Here is a 25,606-nt window from a genome sequence, read left to right as displayed (position 1 = left end):
GCATGTATGCGGAAGTCCCAGCCAGAGCCGAAAAGCACCTTGGTTGGAGATTGCAAGTTACCTTTAAGTATATGAAATAATTGAGAACTGCCACCTCCCTTCCAAATGAATGAACTGCCCTTTACAGTCCATTGTCCCGTGTGCTTACATATAGCCCACACAATCACGCTTACATCTGCCAGGGGGACTTATGGCCAATGAACAAGGTTTCTAAGGATACAGAACACGTAAAATGGACTATTCAACAGGCTGGCACCATTTCTCCTCAATCATTCTGCAGGATAAATGCTGACCCATTTTGCTTATTCTACAGACACAAGGGCTTTGGAAAGCGCCACAGCTCAGAACACTTCTGAACTGAGTGGAGTAAGTGCCTACTGCAGCTGACTGTCTGAGAACAGAAATGCTGCCAAAACAAATAACTTGTTTTACTATATATACAGTTTCCATATAGATATCTGCGCACAGAAGTTACAGGTCAGACGGCATTTTGGGAAGCCTCTGGTGTACATGAGGCATTTAGCTTAAAGCAGAGGCAAGCAGGGTGGATAGCATGGCTTGGGTTTGAAAACGCAGCTAATTACCATGTTTTATGCTTACGCATTACTGTGTGTGTGCAAGCAGCCACAGGGTATACACCTGCCAAAATAGGCTTTCTGGTCAATATGCTTTGAGAACATGCGTCATTATTCATGTACAAATGAAGTTAACCAGGTCATAGAAACTTTTTTTCCCCTCAAGTATCCATTTTTATATAAAATCTACTACTAGTTTTGCAAATTTGTTTTTATGGTTTCTGATATGCTGATAAACTGAGATTTACAGAGTGCTTCCCAAGAAACACGCCACAAATCTGCAACTAAAACTAGCAAAATGCATCTCTAATAATTGAACTGAATTAATAAAACACCTATTAGTTTCATCACTTTAGTAACTCATGTTGTAAAATGCATGGCTTCAGTCAAATAACCATAATGCTTTAAGATCCCCAAAAGACCTCCATGTGGAACACTTGTTTTGGGTCTGACGTGCACAGAGATGGCACGGCCCTGAGCCCAGGCTTACAGCTGCGTACCCAGCCAGAGCAGTGTCGTGCCCAGACCTAATAAAATCTGGGTGTCAACCTAGCGGCTCTGGGGAGTTGGGACGGCCTGTGGTGCTCTGACTAGCTTCAGAGAGGCTTCAGCCACTGTGCAGGTGTTTATGTTCAAAGCAGGGGAGTTGCCTTCGTGACGATTTATTGACGCGAGACCCCCCTCAGACTCAGGTTTCCAGCAATTAGTCATGGTGGGAGAGGAGGGAGTTTGTTCAGACACAAGCCAGATAGAGATGGGGGGGGGGAAGCGAGAGAGAGAGAGATTGAGAGAGAGAGAGAAGGAGGAATGCTAGCTAGTCTGAACCCAAGCCTGGCATGTAACCTACTTGCAAAGTCAGTTCAACATGTGGTCCCAGGGACCCGGATCACCACCCAGGCACGCGAGCATCCAAAGGCCTGCTGAGGAAGAACTGCATCCTCAGCCATGGCTGCGCGTTTCTTCTCACAATATCAATGGCTCATTCCATGTCTTCACCTGAGACATGGTATTGGTTTTAAATGCCCAAAGAAACATCCGTGTTGCTTTCAGCTGCCCACACGAGACAATCTCCAAATTTATTTCAACCTTGGAGCCTCTGCGAGCTGCTCATGCTGCACTCCCTAAACGGTTAACCGCCGTGCCAGTGATCTGGGGCCACTGACTTGCCTTTCCACAAACCTCAGATAAAAGTTGCCGTGATCCCTGGCGGCTGATGGTTGACGACGACTAGTTTAGCAGGAGCCTGAGCTGAGATGGGCCATCAGGAACAGAAGGCCTCATCCTTTGGCCCAGTTCCTAGCACAGTTGCACCTTGTTTCCACCAAACTGCTCTAGCGGGCAGAGCGTGGGGAGACCAGCGCACCTGCGCCGATGTGTGAGACATTCCTGCGCTGCTACACTTCCAGACTACAGGTCTGCAGGACAGACTCAGATGCTCTCCTGTCAGTACCAGCAGTGAAAGACTTGCAGCCTTTATGAATGACTCATTTTAGTCATTTTCTTCAAACCTTAACAAAACAAAAAGTGTTATTAACAGAAAACAAGAATATCACAACAGCAAACAGATCAAATATAAAACAAAATTATATGCAATTTAATAATGTAACAAAGATGAAGGAATTGAAAGAGCTCAATTCCTAAGTACTCTTAGTCTGCCAAATGTTTATATATTCTTGCTGGGCAGAGGAACCCTTCCCTGCCCTGCCCCGCCACCCATGCAAACCAGCAAAGAAGATCCAGTCTTAAAACTCCTGTCCTCTCACAACTCCTCCCAAATCAATCAGAAACCACAGGGCCAAACCAGTGCGTGGAGCTTTCTGCAGTGTCACGCAATGGACAAAAATTGAAATGGATGGGAGAGTATTTATTTATTTATTGCAGAACACAAGGTCTTGGTCACAAAAGACACTGGAGATACATTTACAGGTCTTGGGGTGGTATTATTGTTACCTACTCTCTGGACTGCCAGGCAGCTGACAGATCACATAATGAGAAAAGAAAGATTGGACTGAATATGAAACTGACTGAAAGGTGGTTCTAGTGCAAAGTGGCTTTCTGAGTCAGACGATGGCAACCTGCCCTATATCCTCCGCTGCAGGGTTATGTAAGTGGAGCCGCCCAATAAATAGCAGGCCCAAACAATCACCAGTAAAAATTTGTACCATGGAAACCAAAATACACACCTCTCAAGCCAACGAAGCATGATTTAAATTCCCAAGGCATGTGTCCAAACACAGTCAAAACATCCAAGGAATTAGATAACACATTAGTAATGTTGAAGGGAAACATACCGATATGCTCAACTAAACCACTATGCTATTTTGTTTTGGAAGCTACCAGATGTGATGCACCTATGAGCTATTGTTCCATCCACCCCATAAACAGAACTCATTTTCACATGAGTCATATATGTTATTGCCTCAACCAAAACAATTAAAAGTATTTCAAGCCTCAACGCTGCTCTAATTACTAGTCCTTTCAGAATAAATAAAAGCCTAGTTCATTTTTGAACTTTTCCATCCAAAGACCAGGAAGAGGAAGACAAAAGTCTCGCACATCTGCTTTGTTCTGAACTACAGACTCAGAAATGCTTGGATCAGCTTTAATTTGGCAATGAAAATATCTGTGGGACACATTAAAAGTTTTGGCAGGTTTTAGTGAATTCCTGGAGTGTGTCATACACATGTTAGTGAATTTGGATTTGATTCTGTTAAATAAATGCAGGCTGTGATGGAGTAAAAGACCACACCCCAATGGTCCAACCTCTGTGTTTCTGTGAGGGCAGCCCATGGCCGGGGGCAGGGGCTTTGAAGTCGCGCCCCTCTACAGTAGAGCAGCGAGCAGAGACGGCCATTACGTGCCTGAGGCCGCAAGCTCAAAGGACACCAGCGGATGCAGCTGGGGCAGATCGTGGGTGCCAGATCTCACCCTGGAGTAAAGGCACCATTAACTCCAGCTGTTAGGGGCTGGCCGGCCAGCGCCCAGAGACCAGGCCTTCGTCAGCCGTCAGAGAAGAGGACCCTGGAGGGTGGGGCCAGTGCCCAGGGGCAACAGGCCAAGAGCATGCATACGGTCTCCCTGTAGAAGAATACAGAAATTACTGGCTCAAAACTCAAAATCCTATAGCGCTATAGTCACAGAGTGTGAATGTTTACCTATAGGGTGGAGCAGCTGCTGGAACACAGCGCTCCAGAGATTGTAGAGATGAATGGGCATCGTCACACCCTCAAACTAGCCACCAGAAACAAGCCGAGGACCAGCCCAGGTACGTGAGAAACGCCAAGCACGACGTTAGCCCGAGAGGTGGTGGAATGCATATGCACAAGGTTTCAGCACACATGCACAGATTTGCAGGTGTCACTAGGACATCAGTGAAATATTTTACAACCCACACCTATTTTTAAGGCATCCACTAGATTATCATCTATTTATCACCAAACATGTTACAGTGCTGTGCCACACAGTTATATTGGGAACATCAAACACTGCAGTTACAAATGGTTGAGAGCATCCAAATTTCTTGGAAGTCCATGAGCGTTAAGTGGAGGAGTGATGTCTAACGTTTAATCTGAATAAGCCTGCTTTTCAAAAATGGCAAACTAAAGGCGTCATTAAAATGTGGCATCTATGTTTGTTGGCATAGATAACAAAGCATTTATTTTTCTGGCTTTTCTGTTTTTTAACATTAAAGGTTTTCTCTTGCAGTTTACCATCTTGCACTTATCTATATGGTATAAAAACAATCAAAGAAAAAAATAAAGATATAAAAATTAAGAAGAAGAAAAATTGCAGTGACTCTGGTTACCCCGCAGCATTCAGGGGAGGGAAAACAACCACCACCACCATGTTGCCAATTATAAAATTCTAAACAAATATAACCGATGTGGCCCCTGACCAGTTAACACCTCAAACATGGTCTTCCCTCATAGTGAGGTGACCGCGTACAGAAGGGGGTTACTTAGAAGTCCATGGCAACCATCTTCCACGGGCTTTTATACCCCACAGGGAGATGGGTTCCTGCCAGCGTGGCAGAGCACCCCATGGCCTACACACGGGAGCTTCCTGAGCCTGGAGGCCCACCGCAGGCTCCAAAAAAGAACGTCCAAACTCCGTGTGAAATGAAGGGAACAAAAAGTCTTCAAGCGATGATACAAATCAGCTGTCTGAGCTACTGGCACTCTGAGGCAGGAGAAGGTCAGAAGGTCAGAGCAGATATGAACTAACGTGACTCCCCTCCAGGTCTGCAGCTCACATTCACGCCACAGTGACGATATTGATGGCTCTGCAAGGAACAGGAGGAGATTCTTTTGTGTTCCGAGCTGGGCAAATCCAAGTCTGGCCAACAAATTAGCCAACTTTCTAACGTCATCAACATTAGACATGCCGTTCTGCACTTCAACATACTTGTTACGAAAGCCAAAAAGCATATTTTAGAGGCACAGATAAACAAGCAGAATATAAACCTGCCTAGGGGGGGAAAGACCACCTGCGATGAAGCAGATTACCCTCCTCTTCACAGTACTCTCTGTGATTCTGTGTACATGTGGGCAGATTCTCTAGCAAAGGTTTGGCTTCAAATAGTTCCACCCTAGAGTGAAGCCCAACCTGTTTTTCCCCAGTTATCAGTGGCTTATTTCTTTGACACAAGCGAATATGTGAATTCGGGACAGTGCTTGTGGAATGGGAGTCTGACAGTGAAGAGAGTGCCTGCTTTGTGGGTCCATCCCCAGGAGCCCATCTTGGGAAGGAGCCGTGCGGGATGACGATGACAAAGGCAGGGCTAGCCTCAAGACGCAAGCAGCGGAGGGGACATCAGGGTTTGTCCAAGCACCCACACCCAAACCCACAGACCCACCCATTACACTCACACTATGTAAATGTCCCAATGAAAATTCCAAAGGGGTCCAGAAAATCTGCTTAAGCTGCTACCCTGCCTTCAACATTGCAGTGTCTTCTACGGCCACATGAGGAGCGTAGAGAACATGCTCCTGTGCAGGAGGACGTCTGCTACAGCTATGAATCATTTGCACCAGGGTAGCACAGCAGCAGGGGATGGTGGCCCCAAGCGCCAAGCTGCGCATATATGCACAGCTCCAAGCTGAAGATACAGTGAGGAAGAGGCTTCCAGGACTGTTTTTCCAGCTCCTCTCCCTGAAGGCTCCAGCGGTCACGTCAGGCCTGGAACGAAGGTGATGGGGGCGAGGAAACGTCAATTACGAGCCCCTCACTGCTGCCTCGTGGGTGGAAGAGAGGGGCTCTCGGACGTGGCCTGGGCGGATTTTGGGCAGACTTTACCGTAAGAGCTGACTAAATGGCCCAGAGACTCGGGGACGGGGAGGCGACTGTAACAGATCCCTAGGCCACACTTTGAGGCAGGGAGAGTACCGGGACACAGATCGACACAGGCATGACTCCATCCAGAGAAGCCCTGGAGAGAAATAGCCACAGGCAACGAAAAATGTGCACAGCCTAACAATGTCCTCAGAGTGTTTACCTATCCTTGGGGTGATGGGGGGAGGTGGCTGACAAACTAAGAAACAGCCAGGACAGGAAAGATTAGGGGCTGGAGAAAAATTCAGCTATAGGACACAAAGTTTCTTGAGAAAGTGGAAAAAATATTATATATAAGGCCTGGGAGCTAGAGAGTCCTGCATATGATCTTAGCTGTTACAAGGACTGCACTCTCCTGGGCCGAGATCTCAGGTGCTGTTTCTGGGATCTGTTGGAGCCATTCTCCCAGTCAGGGGGTCACAGACCCTAGTGCTCCGATTACCACAGGAATCTAGCTCTTCCTTCAGCCCTTGGTATTTCTCCAGCTTCTCAAGCTCCTTTTTCCTGATGTTGCTACCACTTGGGAGAAATTTTATATATATATATATATATATATATATATATATATAAAAAACAGAGCAAGCTAGGAAGAGTTGGCATTGCTTATGACTGTCCTAAAATAGATGACAGTTGACTGAGGCACGGCTGGCAGAGTGGCACTGTGAGGTCAAGGGACGGGTGCTTGAGTGGGAACCAACGTCTCTGCTGGCATCGAAGGCTCGACTGCAGATACATCTCGCACCCGCTGGGTAGCCAAGCGAGGCGGGTCCCCAAGACAGTCACCTGAACAGAATTCTGAATCATCGAAGGTTTTATTTACTGGCAGAAAGCAGAATGAGCGTGGCACTTCTGCTTTGAGCACAGCAGCCTCGCATTCGCTGGAGCTTGTGTAACAGTAATCACTACAGAGGATCTCGAACACGCCTCTCGCTTGACTCTTGCCAATCACACAGCAGCACAATAATCAAAAGGGACCCGGTCCTGATGCACGGCCACTGGAGCTGTTGCCGACAGTTTCTTCGTGGGCAAGACGGTGCACGATCAAACAGACCGCACTGCGGGAGAGTGGTTTGTGGACACCGCATCGGCACCAAGATTCCGTAGCGAGGGGAGAGCAGTGCTCTTACCTGGGTGACTGTGGGAACTCATTTCTGTGGCTGTTGGCTCTCGGGTCACTCTGGGAGGGCAGGGGAGAGGGAGTGGCTGTTCTGGCGAGGAGGGTGTGTGGGGAGAACACCATCCACGGGGATGCCTGTCCCACTGCGTGAGGGGGGAGGGGGGGAGAGGCGGGGCTCTCAGCTATTCATAGCGCCCCCTGTGGCTGTGCGCTTATCCAGTCCTGCTGGTCCGTCTGGTTCTCTGCTCACACTGGAAAACTGCAAAGAGACACAAAGTTAGTCAAAGTGATGTCAACTTTTTCTGCTTTTCTTTACTGCCAAACCTACACATTAGATGTGCTGAGGTAACCACCACCCACCCACCAAACCCCGAACAGGAAAGGATGATGGCATGACACACATTTGCCAGAGAACATGACATGGCAGAATTCCGACATTGTTGACACTCTTCCTATGTCAGCTCGTAATGACAGACGTATGCCATGCAGTCAAAACAGAGGTGTTGCGTGCGCACATTCCCGAAACGTGCATGTCTTCAGCTGGTGTGCACCAGGCACGAAGGAGCCTGTTGGGTAGCATAGCAGCCTTCTCTGATCTAGCATGTCATCGCCAGCACAGGGCAGAAGAGGCTTGGCCATCTGAAGGGATTCCACGTATCTGCTGCCTGGGTGAAGGGGGGGATGGGCCCTTCACGCCCTCGTGGAGATATTGCTGCTGCACACAGGCTCAGCCACGCGCCTGATAAAGCAACGGAAAAAAGACCCAGCTCCAACGGCCCTCTGGCGCCAAGGAATGAAAGCTCCACCCCCCTGAACGCGCGCCTAAATACTTGGACTGAAACTTAAGGCCAAAGCGGTGAGAGCGAGGGTTTCTCAGCAACCAAATGACACTCGGGTAACCCACACAGGAGGTATGGATCCCAGCAGTAAGGAAGAGGAGCCGATTGCTTTCTCACACTTGCGGTGCAGATATTGTCTCAATTGTATTCATTGTTCAAGTGCTTAGGTCAGTTCAAATTCAACCCCCAAAAAGCACAATACAAAGCTATTAAACGGTTTTGGTCATTTAAGTTCCAGTGTAATACTTTTACTTCATATTGGTCACAAAAGAAGAAAAGCCACTTTTCAAAAGTGCAAATATTTCCATTATACCAAAAATACACATAGGAGTTTCATACTGGAATATTATAATAATATAATTCCTTGCCTCATCTCATATGCATGCATTTGGTCCTACTTCAACAAATATTTATTATGGACTTAGCAGTGAAGCCTGTGTGTGTGTGTGTGTGTGTGTGTGTGTGTGTGTGTGTATATTCCAACCTCCCACCTCCATCAACACATCAAACCAGAAGCCGCACGAACACAGGCAGACACAAAGGGCCAGCTTGGTCCTCAGAAGCATTCCGCTCTACCACGATGGCAGGCCGCGTGGATTAGATGTTCCGGAGGAGGAAGGACTCGCGTCCGCAGCATGTGTGCGTGCAACTGGCCCGGCGAGGTTCTGATGCCAATCCCACCATGTGACCACGCAGACAGATAAAGACATGATGGATTTCGGCACACGCTTTTGTGTTAATGAAAGCACCTGACATGCTATAGCTTAATAGGCAATCTTATTCACCATGGTTCTATTGTGTGAATGAGTACTGTGAGCATTTGATTGCGCATGAGTGTGAGAGAAAGTGAGAGTCACAAAGTGAGTGAGTGAGTGTGAGAGAGAGAGAAAGTAGTGTCACGTCAGTGTGATGCCAGAAGCAAACCTGACATCACACCTGAAAGCCAGAGGACATGCAGGGCCAATTCAGACTATGGCCACTCCTGAATTCATCCCAGACCTGTTCTCAGCAGGGGGGGTGCGCCGACCAGGATTTGAGATGGCTCATGTGCAGGTCAACCACGTTAACTGCAAGTTTTCACACACTCAGAACAGCAGACTCCTTTAGACTGACACCACTGGGTTTTCCACTGCTGGGAAACCCATACTGTGAGTGAAGGTGATGCGCATTCGCTGTACTGCCCCAAAGCTGCCTACTCTTCCCCCCCCCCCCCCCCTCGGCTCTGCTTCACTATGCAAGCTACTTTAGCTCTAGTGCTTGGCTCTTACACAGCTAAACATCATCACTCCTCACGTTTCACAGAAACACCAGACAGCATTGGACTTTCTCTATTAAAGAAAACAACAATCAACGTAATTGCATACTGAAAAAAAAGATGATTTAGGTGGTAGAGCTGAATATTAATACATGTCTGATAGTAGTGGCAGCATTCGTTTGGGTAGCGCATGTGGACATAGCTGTGAGCTCTTACCTGCACCACCTATCAAATCAGCCCTCCAAAAATGCTTCTCTTTTTACAGTTTACATCTCCAACATCTCAAAATCCCCCAAAACACATTCCTACCTCGTGAGTGCGTGCAGTCGCGGAGCCTGCCTGTCATGCCTGTCAGCGCCTGCCGGGCAGCTCTGGAGCTGCCTGACCAGTAGTGGTGGCTATCTGACCTGTGACCTCTGCCACCGTTCGGCCCTGCTGGCCCAGGGGAGGGGCGTGGAGAGCAAGGGCCAAACCGTACACGCACCAGAGGCTCAAAAACGTCTCTTTTCAAATGTAAAAACTTCGAGAGCTTATTAAGCTATGCATCATTTTAATGGCATCTCTTCCCAAAGTTCTCAAATCTGTTCCGCCAAGACAAATTAGTTAATTTAATTTTAATTCACTCTAAATCTAGCTAGCTCTATTAAAAGTAAAGCCGTTCCCCCTAATGACGCGCCAGGGTAATGAGCGTTACCATTTTGTTTCTCTGTCTGATCGTGTGCTGCCTCTCAGAAAGAAGAGGAATGAACTCGAGTCATCCTCTGACCTTTCGGACCATTCCTGGGCCCCAGCTGAACGCAGACTGAAGCACTTTGTGTCGCATTCCACTGAAAAGCACAAAGTTGTCCAGCCCTCACAAGGCAGCGTGGGGACGGTAGCCCCCAAGCGACTGCAGGTTATGCCATTGAACGGACGCCTGCTCCGGGTTTAGCGCTGCCGAGCTCGTTCACCACCCACACGCGCCCACTCCACAGATGTTTCCACTCACGTATAGGATTCTGTGTCGCCCTGGCCAAAACCTTTCATGGCGGAACATCAGCGTGCCAGCAGCCTGACACTTAAGATGCCATTTTGCGGTCATTGTTTGCTTTGCTGGGTTGGGGCTGTTTATCCTTGAACGGTAGGAGGAGGCCGTACAGCAACCAGCTCAGGCTGTCGTTGCTGGCCAAGGAGGCAGACGCGCCCCGAAATGTGAAGAATCAGCAGCAAACAACACGTGGCGCACGTGTGGTGCCCTCAGGGCAGCATGCCACAGACAGCGCTCACGTGGAGGAGTCCCGCCGCAGCTGGTCTATTTTGGGAGAGACGCAGGGAAGGAAATGAGGTGGGTACCCACCATCGCCATCCACCACGTGCCTGTCTGACACATCTGACCAGCAACACAACTGTACATCAATCTCTCTCACTTTCTCTCTCTCTCTCTAGCTGTGTGTGTGTGTGTGTGTCTCTTTCTCAGACCTGGACCCCCAAAAGAGGAAGTAGTCAATATTTTTGAGAAAAGTTATTTCTAAGATATCTGTAATAGAAAGCACGAGTTTAAAGGAGTCATTTTTAACACCAAAAAGTAGCAAGCAATATTCACGAAAGTGATCTCTTGCGGGATGGGTCTCGGACACTTGCACACCATCGGACAAGACCAGGACCTCTAGAAAGTTAGACTAGACATTAATTGATTACTTTTCCTTTCTAATTAATTTTTCTCTAAAAATTATCATCATTGTGGTGACCGTTGTCAGCCAGCAGAGGATGCCCCCCCCCCCCTTCCTTGAGTCTTGGTTCCTCTCAAGGTTTCTCCCTCGTGTTCTAAAGAGTTTTTCCTTGCCCCTGTCGCTGTTGGCTTGTTCACTGGGGGCTTGGACTTGGACATTTGTAAAGCTGCTTTGTGACATCTGTTGTAAAAGCGCTATATAAAGACATTTTGATTTGATTGTCTCCCCCCCCCCCCATTTTTTTCTATAAATTAAATTGCTTTGTAGTCCTCATATGGACTTGTTTATGCTGCATACAGCAGGTCCCCCACGTGGAGGTAGTCATGGTTAAAACAGCTTTAGGACAAAATCTCAGCCAGGTCACTAGGTGTCAGTATAATGGCCATTTCAATGTGAAGAATCATCATTGGAAAAATGACTTTTCTTTACTTTTTAAATTACAAACTTATTTAGGAAAAATTAATTGCTACTTTAATTACATTTCTAAACCTTTGACATTTCACAAAAAAGGTTTTCAATTTTAGATTTAATTTCATTATGAATGGCCCCATAAATGAATGCACTTCATATTTGACAATTTCAAATACAATTTCAAGATGCTAGTATCTTTCTTTCCCCTATATAACCCGCTGTAATTTAATTTAAAACTATTTAACTGTCCAAGTGATATGAAGCTGGATTTGCAACATAATTGCAGTTGTGCATGAAAATATTCTTTACTGAACGAATGGCCATGACGTGTCCATTTTCAGACCTAAAAGCTAACCTAACGTGAATGTATGTTTCGCTCATATTTCAGTTCATTCCAGAAACATGAGTCAGGAGAAGCGCTAGTCACCTACCACTCCTGCAGGTGATCCCACTTTGACAAGTTGGACCAATGTCACTGCAAACCCTTTAAGCAATATATGTTAAAACGAATGTACTTTATTACGAGTGAGGTTTTTTTTTTTAAGTCAGCAAATATACCATTACCCCACTTAATATCAAAAGTATCTAGGAAAAAAACATTACCTCTCTTCTGCAACTCATTTTACAAAGCCCTGATGCAAAATGACACAAAGCCAAATAAAACATAGCTTGTAGACGGTGCCACTGGTGATTAAGTTGTTCCGCTTGTGTTTGGGTCGCAGTGCAGCTTTACAACGCCGCAGCGCGGCCCAGCCACGGATCGCCATCCTCGCCGCCTAAGCGTCGGGCGAAGCGATGGCCACGGCACATTGGCCACCATCGGTTATCTTCCATTAGACGACCAATCGAAACAAACAAGCGCTTGGTAATTGCAGTCTTGGGGCCATTTTTTGGCCGCTGCGGCTTGCCAAACGAGCGCATCGCCTGGCCAAGTTCGGAGAGAACACAAAGGAGAGGGAGCGCGCGCGGGCCCACGGTGCTACTGTGACTGAGCGAGCCCAACTGTCGAACGCGACTGCACACAGCCTAGCAGGTTCACCCACTGAAGCTGTCCGATTTCACACCTCGCCTTGTAATTCATTACCGCCCCGCTCCAAGATGCAGCCAGGCAGCATAACAGGCACCACAAAAGCTCGAGGGACATTAATAATCGGTTCCTAAACCGCGCTGGCTCTGGGCGCCAAAACGCTACTTTCAGATGATCCTCCCATCCGGCCCTGTCATTAGGCATGTGCCGCTGCAGTCGGCCCAGTCACCTTTGCTAGTTCCGGTTCCACTATATACAGTTTTAATAGGCTCCGTCCGCAGCACTGCACACACAAATGGCTGGAGCCCAGCGTTCACTCTCACTCTCTATTTCTCTCTACCCCAGATACAAGAGAGTACAATCTGGCAACCATCGCGAATCAGCCAGCACTGTTAATTATGTGCCCTGAGGAGTAGAATTGATTAACAAGGGCCTCAAAACTGATGTAAATTGTTATTCAGGCCTATAAAAAGCACAGACCTGTAGGCAGCCATGCAGTCACATTCACAAGGCTGGGTCATTATTCAGGACCTACGCTACCCTCTGTGCCAAGTTCTTGGAAGGCTGACCTTCTTCCTGTGAGGCCTGGAATTCTGAGGGCCGGACCTTGGGAACTGGAATGTGGACGGGCTCGCTTCCGACATGCTCTGATTAAAGGGTGGATTTATACGGCCACATAGGAATCTGCTGTGCAGTACGCAACCTGTTTTCAAAGTTTGTATAATGTCGATATAGTATCTCACCTTAATCATGAATGTCACGAAATAAAAGACTGTAGTCCAGTACCAGGCCAAACAAGTAAACAATTCTTAGTCATTCTCTGGAATAGGCACTGACATTTATTACCAGTGCTACGGCCCAGTAAAAAGCACTACCCTCTCAAAAGCCCTTTTCAAGTTTAGTTTAGTAATCAGCAGAGCTTGCCACAAACAAGGACCTCCTGCATTTGCAGAAGCCAGAATGTCACAAGTTTCCGATCGATTCCCAAAGATAAATGCATCTGCTTTAACAAGGTGGGTTCAAACCGTTTGACAGCATTAGTCCACATGTGTTAAAAGATCCGCAGGGCCTATACTGAGCGCTGCAGAGAGGGGGCCAGCATACCCACGCTGCCGCAGAGGATCAAAGTTAGAAACACTCAACAGCAAAACTTCGCCAGGTGTTCGCTTCATTCTTTAAATACACCTCACCGACGTCGCCCTCCTCCCCACCCCACACCCAATAAAGGAAAAATATTGGTTTGAAACCATTAAACGAAAAAACAGCACGTTACTAGTTCATTCACAAAAACGAGCGAACGTTCAGCGAAACTGGGTACAAGATAACGAGTCATCGACTCACGTCGCTTTAAAAGAAGTGAGGACGCGCAAGTGAGTAAAGTGTCCACGCCAGTACGGGGTGATAACGCCTAGCACGGTTCTAGTGCAAAAACTGTTCAAAGTAGAGGCCAAACGGTCGTCCACGGCGCTCCAGATGAATGGAAATAATGCATGCGATCGTACAATTGGGGAAAAACACCCACAAGCTTCACTTTATCCAAAAAAAAAAAAAAAAAAAAAAAGATTGTTCGCTAAATTGCATTCTCACGAATCAGTTTATGGACAAAAATAGACTACTCTGATCAAGTTTGGCGGAGTCGATTCAGAAAATGAAACGTGATCCAACTTCACCGCCGGGGAGGACGAGCGTTACCAGCTAACCGCAGATACATTGTTATGATTGTTTCATCTCGTCCTGCGCGTCCACAAGTTTGCTATTTTTCCTCACACAGAGCACTCGAACAGCGCCAACGGTAAGTAAAACCTTGTGCTCACCTATTTGCATCCAGATGCGCCCGCTGCTCTGCTAAAAAACGTAATGGACTTAATTCCCGTTGGAGTGCGCCAGCGAAAAGATTCACTCGCGGACAGATTCCGCCATACTGGATTTTGGCAAACGGATCACGTGTCGCGTGCCCACATTTCCTCCAGAGGCGGGGTTAAAAACGCGGGTAAACCCAGGACAGAGAGTACGCTAAAAGAGCAGTTTAAAGGTACGCTGCGTGGTCTCATAAGGTGGACGCGGTAACCCAGGACAGAGAGTACGCTGAAAGAGCAGTTTAAAGGTACGCTGCCTGGTCTCCTAAGGTGGACGCGGTAACCCAGGACAGAGAGTACGCTAAAAGAGCAGTTTAAAGGTACGCTGCGTGGTCTCCTAAGGTGGACGCGGTAACCCAGGACAGAGAGTACGCTAAAAGAGCAGTTTAAAGGTACGCTGCCTGGTCTCCTAAGGTGGACGCGGTAACCCAGGACAGAGAGTACGCTAAAAGAGCAGTTTAAAGGTACGCTGCGTGGTCTCATAAGGTGGACGCGGTAACCCAGGACAGAGAGTACGCTGAAAGAGCAGTTTAAAGGTACGCTGCCTGGTCTCCTAAGGTGGACGCGGTAACCCAGGACAGAGAGTACGCTAAAAGAGCAGTTTAAAGGTACGCTGCCTGGTCTCCTAAGGTGGACGCGGTAACCCAGGACAGAGAGTACGCTAAAAGAGCAGTTTAAAGGTACGCTGCGTGGTCTCATAAGGTGGACGCGGTAACCCAGGACAGAGAGTACGCTGAAAGAGCAGTTTAAAGGTACGCTGCCTGGTCTCCTAAGGTGGACGCGGTAACCCAGGACAGAGAGTACGCTAAAAGAGCAGTTTAAAGGTACGCTGCCTGGTCTCCTAAGGTGGACGCGGTAACCCAGGACAGAGAGTACGCTGAAAGAGCAGTTTAAAGGTACGCTGCGTGGTCTCATAAGGTGGACGCGGTAACCCAGGACAGAGAGTACGCTAAAAGAGCAGTTTAAAGGTACGCTGCGTGGTCTCATAAGGTGGACGCGGTAACCCAGGACAGAGAGTACGCTGAAAGAGCAGTTTAAAGGTACGCTGCCTGGTCTCCTAAGGTGGACGCGGTAACCCAGGACAGAGAGTACGCTAAAAGAGCAGTTTAAAGGTACGCTGCGTGGTCTCATAAGGTGGACGCGGTAACCCAGGACAGAGAGTACGCTGAAAGAGCAGTTTAAAGGTACGCTGCCTGGTCTCCTAAGGTGGACGCGGTAACCCAGGACAGAGAGTACGCTAAAAGAGCAGTTTAAAGGTACGCTGCGTGGTCTCCTAAGGTGGACGCGGTAACCCAGGACAGAGAGTACGCTAAAAGAGCAGTTTAAAGGTACGCTGCCTGGTCTCCTAAGGTGGACGCGGTAACCCAGGACAGAGAGTACGCTGAAAGAGCAGTTTAAAGGTACGCTGCGTGGTCTCCTAAGGTGGACGCGGTAACCCAGGACAGAGAGTACGCTAAAAGAGCAGTTTAAAGGTACGCTGCGTGGTCTCATAAGGTGGACGCGGTAACCCAGGACAGAGAGTACGCTGAAAGAGCAGTTTAAAGGTACGCTGCCTGGTCTCCTAAGGTGGACGCGGTAACCCAGGACAGAGAGTACGCTGAAAGAGCAGTTTAAAGGTACGCTGCGTGGTCTCCTAAGGTGGACGCGGTAACCCAGGACAGAGAGTACGCTAAAAGAGCAGTTTAAAGGTGCGCTGCCTGGTCTCCTAAGGTGGACGCGGTAACCCAGGAGAGAGAGTACGCTAAAAGAGCAGTTTAAAGGTACGCTGCCTGGTCTCATAAGGTGGACGCGGTAACCCAAGACAGAGAGTACGCTAAAAGAGCAGTTTAAAGGTACGCTGCGCGGTCTCCTAAGGTGGACGCGGTAACCCAGGACAGAGAGTACGCTAAAAGAGCAGTTTAAAGGTACGCTGCGTGGTCTCATAAGGTGGACGCGGTAACCCAGGACAGAGAGTACGCTAAAAGAGCAGTTCAAAGGTACGCTGCGTGGTCTCACAACGTGGACGCGGTAACCCAGGACAAAGAGTACGCTAAAAGAGCAGTTTAAAGGTACGCCGTGTGGTCTCACAAGGTGGACGCGGTAACCCAGGACAGAGAGTACGCTAAAAGAGCAGTTTAAAGGTACGCCGCCTGGTCTCACAAGGTGGACGCGGTAACCCAGGACAGAGAGTACACTAAAAGAGCAGTTTAAAGGTACGCTGCCTGGTCTCATAAGGTGGACGCGGTAACCCAGGACAGAGAGTATGCTAAAAGAGCAGTTTAAAGGTACGCTGCGTGGTCTCACAACGTGGACGCGGTGACCCAGGACAGAGTACGCTAAAAGAGCAGTTTAAAGGTGTGCTGCGTGGTCTCACAACGTGGACGTGGTAACCCAGGCACAGGAACAGGGTGCGAGTATATTGCAGTACTCAATTAATCTGAAATTTATCTCAGGATGATGTCTTACTGTGTGTTTACAGCAAAAAGGGGCACATGTCCAGAATGAATATGAAAATTATATATAATGTGTGAGCAAAATTTTGAAAATTAGGATTTTTTCACACATTGTGCAGGTCCCCCTCTTATCATCAAAATAGGTATGACCCATCGAGGCATAGACTTCACAAGACCTCTGGTGTCCTGTGGTATCTGGCTTCAAGACAATAGTAGGAAATCCTTTAAATCCTGTAAATTGCGAGGTAGGGCCTCCATTGATCAAACTTGTAAAACTTGTAAGTCATGAACACACACCTGGCCATCCACGTGATGCAAAAAAACCAAAACAAAACCATGATTTATCAGACCACACCACCTTCTTTCATTGCTCCATGGTCCAGTTCTGATGCTTTCAGTGGCAGGGTCAGCATGAGGGCGCTGACTGGTCTGAATGGCTCTGAATGGCTATGCAGCCCATACACACTAAGCTGCAATGCACTGTGTATTCTGACACCTTTCAGTCACAACCAGCATGAGCTATTTGTTCTACAGTAGCTCTTCTGTGGGATCGGACCAAATGGGTTAGCCTTTGCTCCCTCACCTACCTCTCTCACACATCAGTGAGCCTTGGGCGCACATGACCCTGGCGCTGGTTCACCGGTTGTCCTTCTTTGGACCCTTTTTGGTAGGTACTACCCATTCCATACTGGGAACACCCCATAAGACCTGTTTTGGAGATGCTCTGACCCAGTCATGATGATGATGATGATGATATTATTATTATTATTATTATTATTATTATCTTTATTAGTATTTACTATTTTCTTGAAAGATTTGCCTATTAAATTTAGCTATATAAAACTGCTCATCTTTGCTTACTTATGAGAGTCTATGAGTCTATGAGAGCAGGCAGAATATCTCTGTCACAGGACGCCCCCGCTCCACAAGTCACGTGGTACGGCCTGCCGCGTGCAGGGGGTTTTACCTCATGTGTGACCACGCCCTTCATGACTGCGTGCACCTGTACGGGGTTTAACGTCTTGTTTCATTGTCTATTTAAACCTCTGTTAGTGTGTGTATTGTGTTGGTTATTGTTAGTCTGCTACTGTATGTCAAAACACGTATGTAGTCGGTGTTTAGTTTTATGTTTACACGATGTCTGTTGGTAATGTTGTGTGTGAGTGCCACTGTTATTCATATGTTGTGTTAATAAAAGTTTCACATTATCGAGAGTCTGTGCGTCCTGCTCCACGCCCTTTGGCACTCGGGCCAGCAGATACGTTACAATCTCTCAATCAAAAAATAATTTGCGCATCATAACACTTTCACAGAGGTTTCGCAATATTATTTTCAACAAATATGTCTCAAAAATGCATGGGAATTTCACATTCATTCATTCATTCATTCATTCGAATCCTTCTTGTTTTAGATAATGGTCAAAGTTGACTTTAAGGTATTATTAATGGTCTCTAAATCGCTCAGTGGTGTATGACCAGTGTATCTATCCCATATTCTGTTGCAATATGAGCTGAGCAGAGCTCTCAGATCATTATCTGCCCAGGGTAAAGTCTAAGCATGGAGAGTCTGCCTTTGGCTATTATGCGGTTTTTACATGGAAGCAATTCTCAGGGAATATCAGAAGAGCCCCAACACTGTTTTTTAATCTAAACTGAAATGTTCTTGCTTGACCAGTTTTGGCTCAGTTTTAACACTGTTCCCTCAGCTCCTGTTGCACTGCACCTTTAACTTTTACATTTCAGCACTACACTGTACTCTTATTTCTTTTGATTCTTAATTTATTCTCTTTATTTTCATCTTTTATCTCAGCACTTTACATGTTTAGTTTGCACTCTTTTTATTTAGGTCTCTACTTTAAATTAGTTCTGTTTAAATAAATTGTTTTCATTTATCTTCTCACTTTAAATCAATAGTAACTATTTTTTATTAAGCACTTTGAATTGCTGCTCGGTATGAAGAGTGCTGTATAATTGCCTTGCCTTACCTAATCTTTATTTATATATTTAACTAGTTTGTTTATGAAATGTTTGTTTCTTATGTAACTTAAATCAAGGCACAGGTATTATAGTGTTGTTATTATGTCTTGTTATTATTTAATTATTATCATTTATCGGTTTGTACTTTTCTCTGGGGCACTCCAAAATCCTCTGTCTGGCAGCCATTACACTGGCTGAGTAACAGTAATGATCATCTTGCACCAAATTTAATTACCTTAATTATTCTCAGTGAAGCTCTAAAGAAATCATACATTTACCACTCAATACTGCCAACATACGAAACAAAAGAAACGATTATTTCTACAATGACGGGCCGTAGAAAATAAGTGCAATTAAATGAGAGAAAACAAGATGCTGACTTGTATTATGGTACAATTTTTTTTAATTTGTTCTTTTTAGGTGAATTTAAAACACTCTTTCCCACAAAAGAAAAAAGTATGAAGGGGATGAAGACTTGTGTTAATAAATTTTGCACTCTTGGGTAGTGAAGCCTGGTTAAGTGGCACACACTTGCAGAGTGCAGCGGACTGCAGGCTGGCGCGCTGTAGAACTCTCACACTAATGGGACCTGAGAGCGGCAGAGGAATGATTCGCATTCATGTGGTAAGTAAACGTCCTCGCAGTTGGCATACAAATATGCACGCATGCACATTGCATCGGGCATACCTACATATGTACACACATGTACAGACCTGTCACAATTCACTCTGCAGGCCAGCATGTTCTGGGAAGACATCGCAATCTGTATCTGCCCAGTGTAATTCTATTTAAAGCTATGAAACCAAAAGACATGCTGCTGATTGTTGTGTGTAGTCTTGCTCATGATGCTTGATATTTCCTCTTTTCTCATCAACCTCACATGAGAAAAGGGTATCCAAATAATTGCGACTTACTCTCACCATCATCTTTATTTCATTCATTATCAAAAAGATACATTAGAATACTTCAAAAAGATATTTAATCTGTTTGAACCTTGGGTTAGGTATGTCTTTATCCATTTAAATAGAGCTAATGTATGCCCGCAGAGCTCAGTAGAATGTGTGATCAGGGAATTGGACGAAATGTGTAACTCTCTCCAACATGAGGGGCAGGCAAACTGCCTCCACACTCTGCTCCAGGTGCTAATTAGATTACAGTAAATGTAGGATTTTGTTTACATTGTAAAAATGAGCCTGTCACTTCTTCGATTGCACATAGGGCCTGAAGGACGTGGCTGGCATTTGTCACTGTAATTAAGCAGAGCGACTCTCCTGTCTTGCCTTTGGCAAGAGAGAGTGCGTCATCGTCCCCCTGCACACACATACACGTGCACACGCGCGCACACACACGCACGCACACACGCACACGCCTGAGACTCCAGCTGGAGGCGGGCAGCCTAGACGAATGAACCTCTGATCCAGTAAATGTCAGCATGCTCACTCATCAGATGGCAAAATGACTTTCAACATCCGAGCACAGATAGGTCAAAAGGGATGGCGGGTGAAAATCAAATAAATAAAACATGCCCATTGTGGAATGGCCAGATAAGCGGATAAAGGACTGTCCATGCTTCTGCACTTATCTCATCTCGACCAGGGGCCTTACTGGAGCTGTGAGGTTCCGATTCAGGGAAAGGTTATTGTGTGGTAATTGGTGCTCTGCCAGCCGATAGATCTGCGTAAATGGGAAGCATGTAGAATTTCACTTTAAAAGTCTGCTAATGAATGTCACTTTATGGCAGATGTGAACACCCCAACCACTTTGTGAGAGACGATCCAAAAGAATTATGAGCAATTGTGAATGAAGTCAGAAAAGCTATAACTATTCCCAACCCTAACTCTACTGTTCCTGACCTTTTTTAATGGAGTTGTTCCAGTTCCTATGGATGCAGTTTAAACCATATTGGTCTGGAGGGTTCTATCATAATCAAAAATCAAGGCTGATCACTGATCAGATCATCTATGAACTGAGGGGGTGGCTTTCTTTCCCATTATCCGAATAGGAAGAGAACATGCATGTCAGTTGAGGGGTTACATTTCCTGTTCAGCCAAGTGACCCAAAGGGAACTAGTAATATACAGCTGAGAAGTAAAATATGCAAATTGCTCCTCCACATTGTCAAGGAATCCTGCATGTCACCCTGTGCTTGACTAGACAGAAACAAGTGGTTGAATTGACAATCTCATGCCAGCTCTCTTCTTCCCAGGGGAACTAATCTGGAGTAGGAACGGGGTTCTCTTTAGGTGGAAGCAAGATTTCAACTCAATTAATTCAAACTTTCCTTTAATCTTGAACACAGCAACACCTACCTGATTATGGCAGAGTTATAACTCTGCCATATTTCCCTCTCTTCCATAAGCTCGAGGAGCTCATTTGTATAGATTAGTGGCCGGTTCATGTTCAAAGCTCTTAAGAGTTTTATGTACCATTTCTTTGTACCCTGTCTCAACCCCCCCACCCCATCCCAGCGAACACACCCACACCCTCGCCTGGGGCGATTCAGTCAATTGGGCTTTTTGTTATTCAGCATTTTCTGTCTGATGCTGGGTGTGGAGTTTCTCCCGCCTCTCGCCTCATCTGCACTGGCTCACTGGCGCCCGTGGCAGCCTGCTTGATGGCTCCTCCGGGAGCTCCCACCACCAGCCATTTCAGTGCGTTGCCCACGGCCAGCTCCATTGTTTGTGTTTGCACCACACGTCTTACAACATCACTCCTGTCTCCCACAGGTTTCTCTTATGTAAGGGGGCCAATTAGCAGAGACACTCCTAACAGGATATAAACAAGCCAGTCCCTGCGTCAGGTCATAGCGTCCAAGAGCCAACAGGGGTCTGACAGCGGAAAGAAACAACTCATGAAAAGAATGGCAACAAAAGCATAATTACATTTTGTTGTTGTCGTCGTTTAGTAAGTTTCCATAAGCAAACTTGCTGAATGGTGAAATATGAAAAATATAGTGACACCTTAGGTACAATATTTTCAAACTGAAAAAAAAAAAATCCATACTAGTGTTGGAACTGATACTACCACAGAACTGTACAGTTAAGGAAATTCAGCAATTGTCCTGTTTTGTAGGGTTTTAAAGGAAAACTGATGCTTAACCAATATCTCTTTAAATAATAAAATGTTTGTTACAGAAATAAGATCGTCCATTAAAAAATGGATATGGATAAATGGATAAATGCTATCATTTGCTATTACAAATGCATTTACAAATTGTATTATTTTCAAGGATCATTTGGACATAAGGCTAACCCAGGAAATATTCTGCAAATACATGTGTTCAAATGAAATCACTTGGCAATAGCACAATAAAAATTCCAGGCTCCGAAATACTGCTTTGCCAGCAGATACAGAACTTCCTGCGCATTATGACAACAAGATCAGCTTCTCTCTAGAGCTCGAAAGAGAATGTCCTCAGAGAGAGAGAAAGAAAGAAAGAAAGAAAGAAAGAAAGAGAGAGAGAGAGAGAGGTGCCATTAAGAGATATGTTAATACCGGCACATTTGTACAATGAAACTAATGCCATCCAAAAAGGGGCAGGGGGCTAAAGGATGCCAAAACACACAATGCATGCAATGAATGGACTGACATCATTACCACGAAGGGAAGATTCTTCTGATGTCATAATCCAATAACTCCCTTTCTCCATTATCTTATCTTATTTAATTTTAGCTTAACAGGCAAAAGGCGGGAGAAAAGGAAAGTTCTTGTGCACTCACTTAATCTTGTTATCGCTGAGGTGTCAGCCCATCTCGGGGGGGAAAAGCTCTTAATTGGGCTCTGTGATACCACGTTTATCTGGCCACGCAGAGATGTCACCTTCATAGTGCCACCGTTACCACACAGACACACTGACAACTTTCATCTTCATGTTTATGTTAAGATATTTTTTAACCCCAACATCCAGTTATAGTTGGTGCAGTCAAAAAATAGAATGTTGATTTCTTATTACTCTCCTGATTACAAAAAGGATTTTCAATTAGAATGTAGTCAGTAACACAGATGGCATCTCTTTAGTGCTAATGCCTCTGTTTGTGTGCTGGGCTATATGTGGCCGGCAGGCCAGCAGTTTTCAGAGACCCAGCTCTGCTCACTGGCTGTTGTAATTGGATAAAAGCTGACTGGATCTGTCCTCAGATCAGCACCCAGTACCCCGAGACACCATGTGGCACAGAACTGTAGGCCACTGGGTTTCTGACACCCCAAATGCAAGTGATTGACAGCTAACAGCCTTTGCGAAACGTATCGGGGCACAATCACACCACTCCACTTTCTCCACCAGCTTCTTTCTTTCTCTCTCTCTCTCTCTCTCTCTCTCTCTCTCTCTCTCTCTCTCTCTCTCTCTCTCTCTCTCTCTCTCTCTCTCTCTCTCTCTCTCTCTTTTTCAGCCATCAGCCACCTCATCATAGGCTGTGAACAGCTTTATCTTTTAGGCTTGTGCATCTCCTGCCATTGCTGGGATCCTCATCAGCCAATAAGGAGAAAGGAAAACAAACATAAAAAAAACAGATATCAAGATGAAAGAGTTCCTTAAACCAAGTTTCTCTCTCTCTCTCTCACACACACACCATTTTTCACTAAGCAAAATCATCCTCAAATGTTCTAAACTGTCACTATCTCAATAAACATGACTGTAAAAAACACTGCCTTTGTCATTGTTTAAAGAGCCACACTACCAAATGCCATAAAGAATACATATCAGTTTTATCAGCTAGCATATCAGTTTGTTATGGTCCACAAACACAGTTCTGTTATTGCTCTCAAATATAGCTACAGAAGATAATAAACATATGTGTAGTATGAAGAGAAAATATTTTTGTTTGTACAAACCATAAACTCTATCCAGTAGTCTTTGTTCATATTATACCCTGATGTTTTACATTTAGCCCTAATTTCATTATCCTAATGAATGAAAACAGAATTGCCCCAATCAGTTGAAATGTAAGCCCTAAGAAATACCTTTGAATTTTGCTTTAGGGATAATTGAATGCATGTGTACTACAGATGCAGAACTGGGCCTGGATAAATGTACTCTGGATTCTCTTGACAAACATATTTAGTATGAAAATATATGTTACTTTTTGCATTGTTAGAACGATCAGAGCACAAAGATAATTAATAAATTATAGAGCAAATATCAGCCTTGTCACCCAGTGGGACATAGATTCTCAAATTCAGTTCTGGAAGGACAGACTCTTCTGAGTTTCATATCTTCTCTGCTTCAACTCGCACTCATGTATTTTATGAAGGATTTGATGGTTACCTACATTTTCATCTAGTAGATTTAGAATATGAAAACAACAAATAATGTCATGGCCCTTTAGAGCTGAATTACAGAAACACTACTGAGGAGGAGGAGTGGGAGGAGTGGGATTAGGCATTTCTGTCCATAATTCACAACTGGGAGAATACACCACATTTACCTCCCAATCTTAGCAAAATACCCAAGAAAAGATCTTCAAGAAAGCATCTGTGTAAAGGAAAAAATCTGATCTCAAATTGTTTGAATTATTTGCAGGAAAACAGCTGACGGGATGGTCATTGGGGAGTGTGGCTTTTCTGTAGATTTGACTTTGGAAGCATGTGCAGTGAGTTAGTAACAGAATGTCCAACACCCCCCCCCCCCAGTCTTCAAGTCATACAAGGCTGTCAGACATCAAATTATTTCTCCAAACTCAAACAAACACACACACACACACACACACACACACACTGGGGGTTCCTCCTCACCACAATACTCTGTTCTCTGAAGAACCTGCAACCTCTCCTCAAGGCTGTGTTTGGGCAGTGCCCCCTCATGCCCTGGTAAAGCACAGAGTCATTTCTCTCGTGCTCCACAAGCTCATCACTTTTATCACTCAGAACAATAATGAAACGCCCTCTCACCGCCGACGCAACGCACCAAGAGATTTATTACGCAGCGACACGGCCCTGATTCTTTGCACATGACACTGGCAGCGGGGTGAGCTGCTTTCAGCCGGCATGAAATCACTATCCTGTCCATGTGTTCGTCAAACGTGTGGAGGTTTCCGTTAAAACAGGCTTAGCTGCTTTGCACCTTTTTGCAAAAGGAGAATGTTCAGAGTGTGGCTATACAAAGATCTCGTGCTATTCGCATCTCCATTTGTACAGGCTTCCAGCCACATATTCTGTCCTCCTACAAGGAGCAAGAGCAGGGGTTATGACTCTGAAGACTGCATCTGCATTCTTCAGTAGTAGGCTCTACTCTACTCCATTCTTATGGCCTTTTACATGGGGGGGGGGGGGGGGGGGGGGGGCACAACAACATGTGCCAATGGTGCAGTTATGCTGCCACTACTCTGCTAGCATAACGATGACAGCAATCCCACAATACCCCTTTAATCCAGTGACAACAGCAGTGTTCTGTGGCATTGGGGAGATAAGCTATTGTGAGAGTAACAGCTTAAATTACATACCTTTCTGGCAGCACAACTGAAGCCATTTGGGGCTAGGGTATCCATAGTAACAGTGGATTATAATGTGTTATATAACTACTCTTGTGTGTTTAAACCCCCTGGATAAACTGCACAACATTGATTTTATGAAGAGGATGTGTTTTATAGGAATGCTTTGGCGGGGAAAGCGAGGAAGGGGCAACTTGTGTTAAGTGTCAGGTTATACCTTCTGTGCTATGAGCTAAGCTTTCAAAGAGAACCGCACAAGAGTGATGACGAAGTCCTCTGGGTGTGACATTAACAAGATGTTTTCTTCCATCCCAACAGAAGCCTTTGTACTGCAAGCTGGTCTGAAGCCAAGAGAACTGCTGCCCTCAGATGATCTGACCTTAGATGCAACAGTCACCCTGTTCTGTGTCTGAAACGAGTCTGAATGGGAAAAGATAGAGTTTGTGAACCAGAGACTCAGGTCTAGTCTGGCATCCACTGCAACACAGGAGTTGAAATGTAACAATATTAAAATGTATTTAGCTATGTAAAAAGTACTCGCCAACACTTACGTCATTCTGTCTGTGCTGGACTTCCCTATGTCACTATGTTTTGAACTACATGTAATGCATGTAATGTTTGTTTGATTTTTTTTTTTTACATTTTGCATTTTGC

At 45.7% G+C, this 25,606-nt stretch overlaps 1 protein-coding gene across 2 annotated transcripts in view; it reads right to left on the bottom strand.

Annotated features, from left to right (window-relative positions):
- hdac4 (histone deacetylase 4) overlaps window positions 1–14,201 on the bottom strand; it is a 110,898-nt gene extending 96,697 nt beyond the window's left edge. For both annotated transcript variants that reach the window (XM_035519886.2, XM_081713141.1), the window contains exons 1-2: window positions 14,079–14,201; window positions 7,034–7,282 (exon numbers count right to left, since the gene is read on the bottom strand). In XM_035519886.2, coding sequence (XP_035375779.1) covers window positions 7,034–7,055 — 22 coding nt within the window. In that variant the 5' untranslated portion in view covers window positions 7,056–7,282; window positions 14,079–14,201. The remainder of the gene's footprint in view (window positions 1–7,033; window positions 7,283–14,078) is intronic.
- Window positions 14,202–25,606: the final 11,405 nt, after the last annotated feature.

Source organism: Electrophorus electricus, chromosome 4, assembly GCF_041902795.1.
Source record: "Electrophorus electricus isolate QZ-2024a chromosome 4, ASM4190279v1, whole genome shotgun sequence".
Classification (NCBI taxonomy): Eukaryota; Metazoa; Chordata; class Actinopteri; order Gymnotiformes; family Gymnotidae; genus Electrophorus; species Electrophorus electricus.
The sequence above is the reverse complement of the archived record's forward strand: the minus strand, read 5'-3'. Positions and strand labels throughout refer to the sequence as shown.